This window comes from Ovis aries, chromosome 2 (assembly GCF_016772045.2).
Source record: "Ovis aries strain OAR_USU_Benz2616 breed Rambouillet chromosome 2, ARS-UI_Ramb_v3.0, whole genome shotgun sequence".
Classification (NCBI taxonomy): Eukaryota; Metazoa; Chordata; class Mammalia; order Artiodactyla; family Bovidae; genus Ovis; species Ovis aries.
In genome coordinates this window covers 59,878,588-59,891,977 of record NC_056055.1, presented here as the reverse complement: position 1 = coordinate 59,891,977, position 13,390 = coordinate 59,878,588, and the positions used below count along the sequence as shown (strand labels likewise).

Genomic DNA, 13,390 nt, shown 5'->3' with positions numbered 1-13,390 from the left:
CCAAAAGTGAAAGGAGGGGAAAAACAAATAAGGAGTTTGGGATTAACATATACACACCACTATATATAAAATAGATAACCAGCGAGGACCTACTGTATAGCACAGAGAACTATACTCAATAATTCTTGATAACCAATAAGGGAAAAGAATCTGAAAAAGAATATATATATACATATCTATGAAATGGAATCACTATGCTATACACCTGAAATAAACACAACACTAAGTTGTGAATGTCTGTGAATCAACTATACTCCAATTAAAAAGATAATGTATATGAATATGTTTAGTAATCATATGGAAATTATTGTTGATAGTGAGTTTAAGAGAATTCTTTTAACTATATTCAGAAACTGGGATTTGAACTGGAGCGCACATTTAATTGAACATTACTCATAAGTAAAATGGTAATGATAAAATTACCAAGAAAAAAGGTTTGGCTAAAAACACATTTTTGAGAACCTCACTATATTGTTGCTGTTGCTCAGTCACTCAGTCGTATCCGACTCTTTGCGACCCCAGGGACTGCAGCACGCCAGGCTTCCCTGTCCTTCACTATTTCCTGAAGTTTGCTCAAACTCATGTCCACTGAGTCGGTGATGCCATCCAACCATCTCATGCTCTGTCGCCCCCTTCTCGTGTCCTCAATCTTTCTCAGCATCAGGGTCTTTTCCAACTAGTCAGCTCTTCCCAGTGGGTGGCCAAAATATTGGAGCTTCAGCTTCAGCATCAGTCCTTCCAATGAATATTCAGGGTTGATTTCTGATTTGATTTTGAGGATTGACTGACTTGGTCTCCTTGCTGTCCAAGGACCTCTCAAGAGTCTTCTCCAGCAGCATGGTTCGAAAGCATCAATTCTTTGGCACTCAGCCTTCTTTATGGCCCAACTCTCACATCCATACATGACTGCTGGAAAAGCCATAGCTTTGACTATATGGACCTTTGTCAGCAAAGTGATGTCTCTGCCTTTTAATACTCTGTCTAGGTTTGTCATAGCTTTTCCTCCAAGTAGCAAGTGTCCTTTAATATTATACATAATACTACTAAATCTAAATAAGTTTCTAAATTGAAATAATGTTTGCACATATTTTCATGTATCAGTGCTTAACATAAGAAATCTAAAGAGCAGAGGAAGCTTACTGTAGGACATTAAAAACTCAGTTGTTTGTTCAAAAAAAATGAAGGAATCTGGAAAACCAAAAATTGTACTCACAATTTGATGGCAACTAAGGGGCAACTTCTAACTGTTTTAAAAAGCCATTCTCATTATCAAAAATTCACTAAATACCCACAATATTTCTAGTCACTCTAAAAGCTAGTCACACAGGGGAGATCCAGAGAGATGATATGGGGTGGGAGGTGGGAGGGGGGTTCAGGATTGGGAACTCATGTACACCTGTGGTGGATTAATGTCAATGTATGGCAAAACCAATACAGTATTGTAAAGCAAAATAAAGTAAAAATAAAAATTAAAATAAATTAAAATAAAAAAATAAAATTAAAGCTAGTCACAGACCCTATCTTCCAAGTAGTTTATTGGTGTTTTATTTTTCCTTCAGTTGGACATACAGTGAAACAGTCTCCCAATTTCTTCAACCAAATCATAGATAGTCCCACACCATAACTTCCTCATAGCAGGTTCTCAATACTATTGATTGATTAGTCAATTATCCACGGATATTTTAATATAAAATAGTCAAAAACAGAGAAATGTACTTCTCTTGGGTCAAAGTTAACTCACTACCCAACACTCCCATAAACCTGCCAAGTTGCTCGCATTTTATTTAAAGAGAATGAAATGTTCCAGGATATCTGGTGGTGTGGGAGTGGGTTCTGGAATGGGAGTCAGATGACCTGGGAGCAAACACTGGCTCTGTTCTCTACTGACTTGAAAACTTGGGCAAACTTCTTGCCCACCTGAACCTCAGTTTCCTCAACTGCAAAGGGAAATAATAGCTACCTCACAAGGCTGTTTTGAATATTAAGTGGAAAAATATATTTCTTAGGGATAAGACAGATAGTCAACAAATTTCAGTCAAATTAAAATCATCCCTGTTTCTATAAGATGTAAATAGGGCTTCCTGGCTCTCTTATTCACCACAATCATTTTCGTGTTTTTATTACTGTGGGCGAAAGAGATATTCTTGTCTTAGTACATACACACCTGCAACAGTCTTAATATCATTTGACTGATGAGGCCAGTCTGGAAGGCCTTCAACTTTCCTATCAAGGACTGAAAAATCTTCCCTGCTAGTCTCATGACATTAGTGCTGGCCCAGAAGCAGCAGAACAAGCTGGGCCAGCTTGGTGAAATGGCTGGGATTGGGGGAGTCTAATTTTTCCCCTTTGGACCACATAAGGCTCCAATAGTTTCACCCTGTCTACTGTTGCCCAGTGTGGTTTTGCAGAGTGCCCCGACCCTTCCCTGCCTCTCTCCAATCCATTCATGCTTTAATCCACCAGTTCTTACAGATTCCAAGCAATCATGCATAAAACCTAGGCTCATTATTTTACAGTAACATTTTGTACAAAGTGTGTACCACATAAAATCACTGGATGGTACTCCTCGACCTTAACATTTCTCATCTCCTTCTAGTAAGCCAGCCCGCATTCCCATATACTATGGCCAGCCCTTCTCCAGGTTCAGATCTCTAAAAGTCTGTACCTGCTCATCCATTTATTCATTTTTTGGCCACTACAGAGTCTTATGAGTTCTACAAGCCTTTTGTCTTATGGCTCCATTCATCCTAAAAACACTTCCACTTTTTGTGCTTAGCACAGTCATGGCTCAGGGCTTCCCTGGTGGCTCAGTGGTAAAGAATCTGCCTGCCAATGCAGGAGACGCAGGAGACAAGGATTTGATCCTTGGGTAGGGAAGATCCCCTAAGTCGGAAATGACAACCCACTCCAATATTCTTGCCTGGAAAATTCCATGGACAGAAGAGCCTCATGGGCTACAGTCCATGAGGTCTCAAAGACTGGGACACATGCAGTCCTGACTCATGGTCCCAAGAAGCCCCTGAAGGCTACAGCAGCTCCAAAGCCTCCAATGCTGAGTAAACTGACCAGTGTGTTTGCTCCTCATCCATCAACTGGCCCCCACAAGCTGAGAGCGTATCTTCCCCTCATCTTTTACTAAGGAACAGATTTAGGTATTCGCTGACAGGAAATTAAGTAAAGAAGACCTGCATGCAGGGGTTCATTAAGACTGATGGCAAGGTCCAAATTGATACAGCCCACCTGCTGGCTTTAAGGATGTCACCAGCATTGGCAAGAAAGGGGAGAATTTCTGTCTGATCTGTGACACAAGGGTGGCTTTGTTGTTCATTGAATTATACCTGAGGAGCCAAGTACAATTTGTGCAAAGTAAGAACGATCTTTGTAGCACAAAAAAATCCCTCATCTGGTGACCCATGATGCTTGTATCATCCACTATCCCGATTCCCTTTCAAAATGAATGACTCCACTGAGATTGATTTCAAATCTGGCAAGATGACTGATTTCAAAAAGTTTGATACTGATAACCTGTATATGGTGACCAGAGGCACCACCGTGGGAAGAACTGAGCGATCTTCTGCTGCGATCACCAACAGAAAGAGACAACCTGGTCCTCTTGGTGTGGTTCATGTGAAAGACGCCAACAGCAGCATCGTTGCCTCCCCATTCTCCAACATTTTTGTTATTGCAAAGGCAACAAACCATGGATTTCTTTTCTCTGAGAAAAAAGTATCTGTCTAACCACTGCTGAACAGAGAGACGAGATTGGCAACTAAAGAGAGCAATGAGTCAAATGGTCTATAGGAGACATGACTGGAAGGGTCTTTGGGTTTAACTGGGCTTCCAAGGTGGTGGTATTTGTAAAGAATCCATCTGCCAGCACAGGAGATGTAAGAGACATGGATTCAATCCCCGGGTCAGGAAGATCCCCTGGAGGAGGGCATGTCAATCCACTCTAGTATTTTGCCTGGAGAATCCCATGGACAGAGGAGCCTGGTGGGCTACAGTCCACAGGGTGCCAAAGAGTTGGACACGACTAAAGCAACTTAGCACTCATGTAACAGTGTCAGACTTTATTTTTGGGGGCTCCAAAATCACTGCAGATGGTGACTGCAGCCATGAAATTAAAAGACGCTTACTCCTAGGAAGGAAAGTTATGACCAACCTAGATAGCATATTCAAAAGCAGAGACATTACTTTGCTGGCTAAGGTCCGTCTAGTTAAGGCTATGGTTTTTCCAGTGGTCTAGTATGGATGTGAGAGTTGGACTGTGAAGAAGGCTGAGCGCTGAAGAATTGATGCGTTTGAACTGTGATGTTGGAGAAGACTCTTGAGAGTCCCTTGGACTACAAGAGATCCAACCAGTCCATTCTGAAGGAGATCAGCCCTGGGATTTCTTTGGAAAGAATGATGCTAAAGCTGAAACTCCAGTACTTTGGCCACCTCATGCAAAGAGTTGACTCATTGGAAAAGACTCTGATGATGGGAGGGGTTGGGGGCAGGAGGAGAAGGGGATGACAGAGGATGAGATGGCTGGATGGCATCACTGACTTGATGGACGTGAGTCTGAGTGAACTCCGGGAGTTGGTGATGGACAGGGAGGCCTGGCGTGCTGCAACTCATGGGGTCGCAAAGAGTCGGACACGACTGAGCGACTGAATTGAACTGAACTGAGGGCTTAATTAAAGATAATGAGGAATGATTAATTGCCCAAAAAAGCCTCTCACATACAAACAAAGGCCATTTACTGAGCTTCAGGCACTGCACCAGGTTCTGGAGTACAGGTCTCTGAAGCAAATCCATACAGAGACCTTGGTCCCTACTCTCATTAATCAAATACACATGCTCAATAGAGATATAATAACAAGCTGAGATAAATGATCTAAAAACATCACCCAAAACCTTGACCTAGACTCATGAACTGGGAGGTTGGGTGGAAAGGGGTCATTCAGCAAAGTTTTCCCTTCATCCTCCCCTGATCTGTAGAAGAAGTAGGGGTTATTTAAACTAGGAGAAGGAGCCAGCAGAAGTTGGGCAGCAGGTGAGTCAGATCCTAGGGTCAGGGTAAGAGAGTTGTCTGTTCTCCTAAGAGCAATGGGAAGTGATAAGAAGGATTTAAGGGAGGGATGTGACAGAAATAAAAGACACTTCCACAATGGCTGGCAGCACTGGGAAGGAGAGTGGTCTGCAGGGATCATCTGGCTAGCTGGCCACTGGACTCATCTGGATGTCTGAGATACAGTGGGTGGGGAAGGGATGGAGGAAAAGTAAGTCCCAGTTGGAGAAACCAGATGGATACTAATGCCATTCACTGAGACAAGGAACTGCAGGAAAGGACACCTTGGGGGCAAAGGGACAAAAGTAGCCATTGTTTCAAGCTCTGCACTGAGGGCTGTAGGTACATTATTTTGGCTTTCTGACAAGGCTGGAAAGTTGGTATCACTATCTCATTTTTCAGATTAAAAACCCAAGGCTGTAACATCAGCTTAGTTTTTCTGACCCAACCTTTGTGGATCTAATTTTTCAGGGCGATCTAGTGCCCAATTAGCCTCCCAAGAGCTCTTAAGAAGAAAGATGACTTTTCCTTAGAAACCAAAGCCCAAAGCCACAGAGCTCAGATAGAAATGGATTTGGAACGTTGCCAGAGACTTTGAGTAGGTTACTCTGGGACCCGTGGCAGGGCGGCCATGTGTGATTGTGCATAATTACAATGTACACAAATGTAATATTGTAATATTATAATTACAATCATAATGCAATGTGTGATTGCATACTGCACAAACTCAGAGGGCACCAGTCACAGCAGAGTTCCCGTGAATTCTGCCTCCTGAATACATCAGCCCTGCCCCTCCCCAGTCTCTTTTCAAAGAAAGACTCCAAGCTCCATGACTCTAGGGTTCCAAAAGAATCAGTGACCAAGGCAACACCATGCACTTGACCTCTCTGGTCCCAGAGCTTCTTTCCTCCTTTGCAGCCTTCATTCAGACGCAGGTGCTTACCCCTCACCCTCTTCTCTGCTCATCGAGTACCCTAAGGAGAAGCAGATGTAAGGAAAGAGCGACCCGTCCATCATTAGACCACTAGTGCTTACAAGTGCTCCCCAGGGGGATATGCCAAATCTAAAACATTGCTAATATCCGCCCAAATAAATGCTACAGAGAAACAAACAAGTTATACGAAAGTTGTCACTTTTTTATCTAGTTATAAAATATTCCCCGAATTTCTGATTAAAGAGTGTCCTTGCTCACCTGATTGTATCTTCCCAGATCCGAGGTGCTGTCTGAACAGCAGTCACCAATTCTTTATCTTTGAGGAAGACCAATCCACTCTGAGATTTACCCTGAAAAAGTCTGTTCTCTGGCCCCAGGGCCAGGACAAACCACAGCTCTCCAATTTGAAAGTTCAGGCAGTGAGAAATGGAGCTGACTCTAGGACTAAAGCAATCAAGGGCTCTTTTCTCATCAGCCCCTAAAGCGGTGACTCCACATTCCCAGAAGTGCTTTGGATTCCTGAGTTTCATGCTTGGGAATATTCTGACAAGAGGCACAGTCTCAAGTGCGCCAGCCCTGGCTTATGATGGGGAGAGAGCTGATCCTGCGGTCTGTGATCAGAATGAGCTCAGCTTTCCAAATGAAACTGCTCTACCAGCATCTCCATCCTTCTCAGTCCTTACCACCGTGGCCCTTTAAAAGGTATGGAACATTCATTTTAAAGATGCTTTTTATTGATAAATATGACCTTGTTTCTATAAAGGAAGTCAGGAAGGATATATTTCTCAATTTCCAATCAAGATGATTCCTCTGCAGACACACTGCAGTGTTTTTCTTTTTTTGAAACCTCATCTCCTCTATCAGCTCTGATGTGGTTTATCCTTTGGAGTTGTGAATGTGCTTCCTTGTCCCTATGCCACATAGCAGAGTGTCAGTTGGCATTTAGGGTCACCCAGGATTTTTCTACTACAGAAGGCCACATATGGACCAGTTCCCACTGCAGAAATGAGCTGTTCGTCTGCAGAAGGCACTGCTTGAGGACAGATGCATTCCCCAGACTCTGGCGGTGACGGTGACCCTCTCCCCACAGCATTCCTGGGATATTGATGTGCCCTGTATCCTTCTGCTGGCAGCTGACACTTCCCCCAATGCTGGCTCATGACCCAGCTCTAGGGCATGAGGGCTGCAGCGACCCCCAGCCCTGAGCACCTCTTGACTTGTATCAGCTGGTGCGGTGTGGCAGTGGGAGAGGCTCAGTGGCCAGGCTGTCCCGTGTAGAGACCCTGGCTTCCTGCCAGTCAGAATTCTAGGGGCCTCATTCCTCATTTAGCTCCTCTTTTTTTCCAAAGTTCATGGGAACTTGGACCATTAACTGACATCATAAGGCTGTCTTGGCCTGAACACTTTTTTTGAGCTAACCACTATGACATTGGAGGACATTTGCCAAATCACAGGCTAGGGCTCAAAGCCCTCATTCCCACCCCATCTTCAATTTCTCTTACCACAGAAAGAGCCTAAGAGTGACTAAGACACCACTACAGAAATGGTGTAACTGAAAATGGAAAGTGCAGCTAAAATGTAAGGATAGATCTGGAACTATGGATTTTATCTCTGTCCCTATTTCAGCTCAGAATGGAAAAGCAGGTGGAAAAGTCAAGTGGGCACTGGCAGGAGAAAAAGAAAGCATGTTTTTGCCCTTATTTCTAGTTCGAGCAGTGAGTATCCAGATCAGAAACATAGCTGGAGGATCAAATAATGACTTTTTCAAAATAAGGGTTGCCTATGTGTGATTATCCCTCAGAAGTGACTTGTTCAGGCTGATCTGTGATGGCTGAAACTTAGAAAGGAATAAACCACGGCAAATGAAGGATCACTTTGAAAAATGATTCTCTGCAAAACAATCATCTTTTGCTTTGCAAAACAATTCTCAATAGACTGGGAAAAAATTCTAAGTGGTCAGTAAAAACAGGAAGATATATTCATCCTCCTGTATAATAAAATACTAGTTTTAAAAAAGAAAAAGAAACATAGCTGGGTTCTCATAAGGAGAAGGGAACCCAGGTAATAAGCATCATCCTTTGATTTCCATCCCTACTGCCTAGGGGGCGTCTTGCTCTCCTGGTGCTTATTCTAGTGTCTTGATTGTTTTAAAAATAACTGAATTAGTTCCCTAGTTGTCTGGAAGGTACCACTTCTAGAGACTGTGCTTGGAAGGAGTGACTACTTCCCTTGCTGTCCTCCACCTTCAGCTAAGGTGTTTTACAGAGAAACTGCAGGTACCCAAGCGTGTTCTTACCAGGCAGGAGGCAGGCCCCCTTGAGAAGCATTTGAGCTCCAGAAGAGGGTGATCTCTCTTAAGCCACACTTGAGGTTTACTTTTGTCATTTCTCATAAATGCCACATTTTCTCACAAATGAAGGGGAAGTATCAGAAGGGCAAATTTAAGGAAAAGTCAGATGGGATTAAGCAACTGAATCTGCCCCAGTTTGAGGACTAGCAGAAAAAAGAATTAGGATACCACTCTCCCAATTTCAATAGAAATAAGCTTCAAGCTAAAGCTGAGGCTCCAGTATTTTGGCCACCTCATGCGAAGAGTTGACTCATTGGAAAAGACTCTGATGCTGGGAGGGATTAGGGGCAGGAGGAGAAGGGGACGACCGAGGATGAGATGGCTGGATGGGATCACGGACTCGATGGACGTGAGTCTGAGTGAACTCCGGGAGATGGTGATGGACAGGGAGGCCTGGCGTGCTGCGATTCATGGGGTCGCAAAGAGTCGGACACGACTGAGCGAATGAACTGAACTGAAGCTTCAGGCTACCTGATTAAAAATGAAAAACCTTCCTTCTACTTCAAAGATTTCTGCTCCACCCAAGGGCCTGGTCTAGAACAGCAGAGCTTCTCTCCTCACAATGACAGATGAATAACAAATGCTCCTAGTCAGAAGAAAGGGCATACAAACAATTTCTCTAAAGTTTTGGTTATTGGAGATTTTATCTATGACTAATAGTAATTTCATTTTACAGTTTAAAATTTCTTTGGTCTTTAAAACTAGCTAACTCCAGTGATGAAGAGGTTATGTTCACGCAACAGAACAAGACCCTACAGGGCCTGCCTGGAGCAGACTCCTCCCCTCCCGCATTCTCCATCTGCCTCTGCAGAAAAACTTTAACCTCCTCGGCCTTCCTTGAGCTCCAAAGAATAAATTTGATCAGAGAAGAGAAAAAAATGCAGAAAGAAAGAAAAACAAGACAAAACCATAAGAATTTAGCCATTAAAAAAGTCAAGGACCTTCTGTTCCTTCTTAAGCATTATAGATAATATTCTGAGCTATATCCTTTGAGCTGTTTTTCAGACACTGAAACCCCATCAGGTAGAAGTTAACTATATGCTGCCCAGAAGCACATAGGTCCCAGAGTGGTTGGAACCAGAGAAGGTCTGAAACTGGTGAGGTCCCAATTACCTCATCACCAACCAATCAGAAGAATGCTCATGAGTTGATCATGTACCCCACAACGCCCCTGTCCCTCATCATGACTTTTAAAACCTTTCTGTAAAAGTTATTGGGGAGTTCAGGCCTTTTGAGTACTAAATACTGGACTCCTTGTTTGGAACCTGAAATAAATATTGTATTTTCTTATACCATAACCCAGTGTCAGTAGACTGGCTTTATTGAGTGCAAGCAAGCCAACCCAAGTTTGGTTTGGTAACATTAAGACTTTGAAAGGGAATTGGTTATTTCAAATCATTAAAAGATATATATCATATTTACAGAATATCAAAGAAAGAAATCAAGTAGGTAGGAAATAATCCCTAATGGGATTTAATGGCTAAATGCCCATTAGACATTTTTTTAGGTTTCATAAAGATAAATCTATATCAACTTCTGATGGAAAATGGCTTAAAGATAACACCTAAATTCAATCTCGTTCTGGTCTAATAAAGTCTAGGTGAGAACCAGCATGATAATTTTCTTCTCCCTAAAGTGTTTCCCAAAGGATTAACCTAATTTTTTAAAACCCTACCATTCTATTGTGAATAAACCCCTCACAAATGAATGTCATAATTACTAACTTAATTTTTTTCTCCTAAACAAAGAGTATATATATATATATCTCCTCTAAAGTAAAAGGTTTACCTACTACTATAGTTGAATGTTGTATATTCAGTAAAATTTTTATTTGCCTAGAAAATATAATTTGTCAGGGGAAATGTGACACTGAAAGGAACCAAACCACCTTTCCTATGGCTAAAGATGAAAGGTTACTTGTGATCGCCAACAAAAAACCTATTACAAGAAAAAAGATAAAATTAGCAGTAATTATTCTTCCAGCTACTGCAGGAAACTGGGAATAGTATTACAAACAATCACTTCTTTTTCATGTCTTTTTGTTTCTTTAATGATGAAGAACAACTGTTCCTCTAATGAAAGGACTCAGTAAATAAACTTAAGCATGACTTTCACCTAATTAATCTGAAACAGGGAATTTTTCACCTCAGCAATTGCTCTTCGGCTATGAGACAAACCTTGCTCCCATCAGATCCCACAATCTAAATGTTTACTATTAAAATAAATGTTACAGGAGTAGAACATAGGCGCAGTTTACAACTGCGTGATGGTTGATCACCATTTTTTTATCCCTGAAAAAAATGAGTAAGTTGCCAAAATTGATCTTTTTGGATCATTTCTCACTTAATGTTAGAAAACAAAGAGCATAGTTACACTATCAGAAATGCAATAAAGAAAAAAAGAAATGCAAGTATTTCAGCTTTTTCCTTCATGTGCTCAAGCAAACCTGTAAGAGGGTCAGCAGTAAACACAGAAACAATCACAAACCGCCTCAATTCTGAAATCCCCACAGATTATCACTCTCTGGGAGGCTTAAGGTAGAAAACAAAGTATTTATATTAGCATTAGTCAACTTTAAAGGTCTCTTAAAGGATACTTACAGTTAAATCTTTGTAAGAATCAACTTTAATAGTCTTTTAAAGGATACTTACAGTTAAATCTCTGTAAGAATCACATATTCATCTTCACTCCCTTTGTTGTGCAAGGGTAAATGAGTTACAGAAAAAAAAAAAAATCCCTGCAAATACCGTGCCTTGTGATTAAGACGTCATCTTAATGCAGACTTTGTATTTTGGCTTTTATGAAGGTTTAAAGGTTAAAGGCAACATAAATTATGCAATTCCTTCTATGCCAGGCCTATAAAAGGTGCTTTCAGTGTTCATTAAAGATATTGCTTCCAAATGGGCAAAAGCCTTTCTGTTAAGTGCCAAAAGAGAAACATTTCCATTAAGCTCATTACTGCAATGCTGGAGAGCCAAAACAATTTGGAATCAGGAAACTGCTAGAATCTATTGTTCCAGAATGTATAGCAACTGTCAATATACACAGTGAGGAACTACTCTTCACTGTTTGGACAGCGTACAGTAAAACAGAGTCAGCCAACACGCTGGTCTGCTTCCAGGAGAAAGATAATCTGGAAAACCCCAAAGCAACAGCAACAGTTGAGGTTTTCCCCTTCTGCCTCTGCCACAAGAGACAGACCTGAATAGGGCCCAGAGAGACTCGATTCAGACTAGAATACCCCTGACTCCCGCCCAGGAAGGAGCATGCCCCATGTAAGGGATGCTCGGGTAAACTGCTATTCTCGCACATTCCTCTAGGTCGGCATTACCACTTCCTCATTTAGGTTTTGTCATCCCCTCCAGCTAAAGTACAGCTTCTTTTCCCTTTACACTTAAGCGTACTGCGTCTGCAGAAGTCTGGGCTCTTTTATCGCAAGGAACACCACATCCATTTATCCTCTAGCCTTCTGGGCCAAACTGTTGATTTGGCTGGATCTGCGTCTCCAACTACAAGCCAAAGAGGTCAGAGCTGGACACACAGAGTCGCAGAGATTCTTTCCAGAGGACAGCCCGCACTCCCTGACAGCTAAGTAGCAAAGTTGTTTCCTCCTGCTCTGCTGTGATGCCCACCCATCAACACGCGCGCGCGCGAACCACCGCACACAGCTTTGCGCCCTCAACTTACCAATTTAGACTTGGCGCGCTGCAAAAATTCTTCCATGTCGTTGAGAAAGGTATGGACTGGAGACACCCGGAGGGCGCAGAGGACTATCTCCTCCCGGGCGAGAGGAGCCGGGTCCCCGGAAAGTGGCCGCCGGGGACGCAGCGACCAGCTGCTCCCTCCTACCGCTCGGAGGCAGCTGAGGTTGTGGCTGAGCTCTCGGCTGTCGCCTCCCAGGGCTCCCCACCCCACCCCGAGCCCCGCCGCCCGCTCGGAGCGTCCGACTCTCCCCTAATAAGGAAAGTGGGTGTGACGCCCGGGAGCCCCAGGGCGCTCCTGGCACGCTGGCTGGCACGCGCCTGTGGGGCCGGAGCTCCGGGGCTGGGGCGCGGGGGCGGGAGTGTTGGCGGATGGCGAGGGGCTCCTCCGCCAATCGCAGGGCCCCGCTGCGGCCTCCTGACGTGGCGCGCCGAAAGATGCTGCAACCATGGACAGCGCCCAGAAGTGTGAGCCAAGTGCAAGGGGCTGCTGCAGAGGGAGGCTCTGCCGCAGGCACCGCCGCTGTCCGCCAGGGGAGGTCGAAAGAGGGAAGAGAGGCCCCCAGAGAGCTCCCCTCCTCGGCCAGGGCCTTCCTGGTTGGCTGGCAAGTTACAGAGAGCTCCTATGGTCACTTAATGAGCCGGCTCTGCTGGCCTGGCCAGGGGACACACTCAGCTAGATTGTGGGGTGGAGGGGGTTACTGCTAACAGCGGTACGACCTTGATGGAAAATAATAGGAAGAGCAGGCTAGGAGGTTGTGGTAGGTTGCATCTTTCCTCCTTGCTCTCAAAACATACCTGCCCAGCAACAGACCTCTGCAGTTCACCCTAATTGGGTACCCTTATGTTGGCCCTGGGGCTATGGATACATACATCCTTCTGCAGTCGCAATCCCCATCCACTCTGACATGTGTGCTCAGCAACAGTGAGGGCGACAGAACCTCCTTCCTGCATAAGGGTCTGTGTTTGTACAAGATCTTCAGATCATTTCTCTGTACGTTAAAGTTTAAAAAGTACTGCAATAAACACTTAAACTCATAGCCATGAACCTTATTTTAAGCCACAGAATATTGCCATGTGGACTCTCTAGCCTGCCTTATCATGGGCCCACATATATCTGGGCTTTGGCATACCTGCTTGTAATGCCCTTCCTGCCCTCCCACCAGCCCCACTGCCTGGCTAACTCGTGCTTCAGCTGTCAGCTTAGAGGAGTGACCTCGACATTGACTACACTTCAAAATCACATTAATAGGGCTTAAAAAAAAAATACTGCTTCCCAGGCTATATTCCAGACCAATAGAATCAGTTGCTCTAAGAGCAGGGAGACTGCATCAGTCTGGTATAAAAATGCT

At 43.7% G+C, this 13,390-nt stretch overlaps 1 protein-coding gene and 1 pseudogene across 6 annotated transcripts in view; one reads left to right on the top strand and one right to left on the bottom strand.

The window, feature by feature from the left end:
- Window positions 1-12,209, bottom strand: part of PRUNE2 (prune homolog 2 with BCH domain) — a 291,989-nt gene extending 279,780 nt beyond the window's left edge. For all 6 annotated transcript variants that reach the window (XM_027964476.3, XM_042243325.2, XM_060409321.1 and 3 more), the window contains exon 1: window positions 12,025-12,209. In XM_027964476.3, coding sequence (XP_027820277.2) covers window positions 12,025-12,060 — 36 coding nt within the window. In that variant the 5' untranslated portion in view covers window positions 12,061-12,209. The remainder of the gene's footprint in view (window positions 1-12,024) is intronic.
- LOC105607807 (small ribosomal subunit protein eS4-like) lies at window positions 2,259-3,801 on the top strand (annotated as a pseudogene).
- Window positions 12,210-13,390: the final 1,181 nt, after the last annotated feature.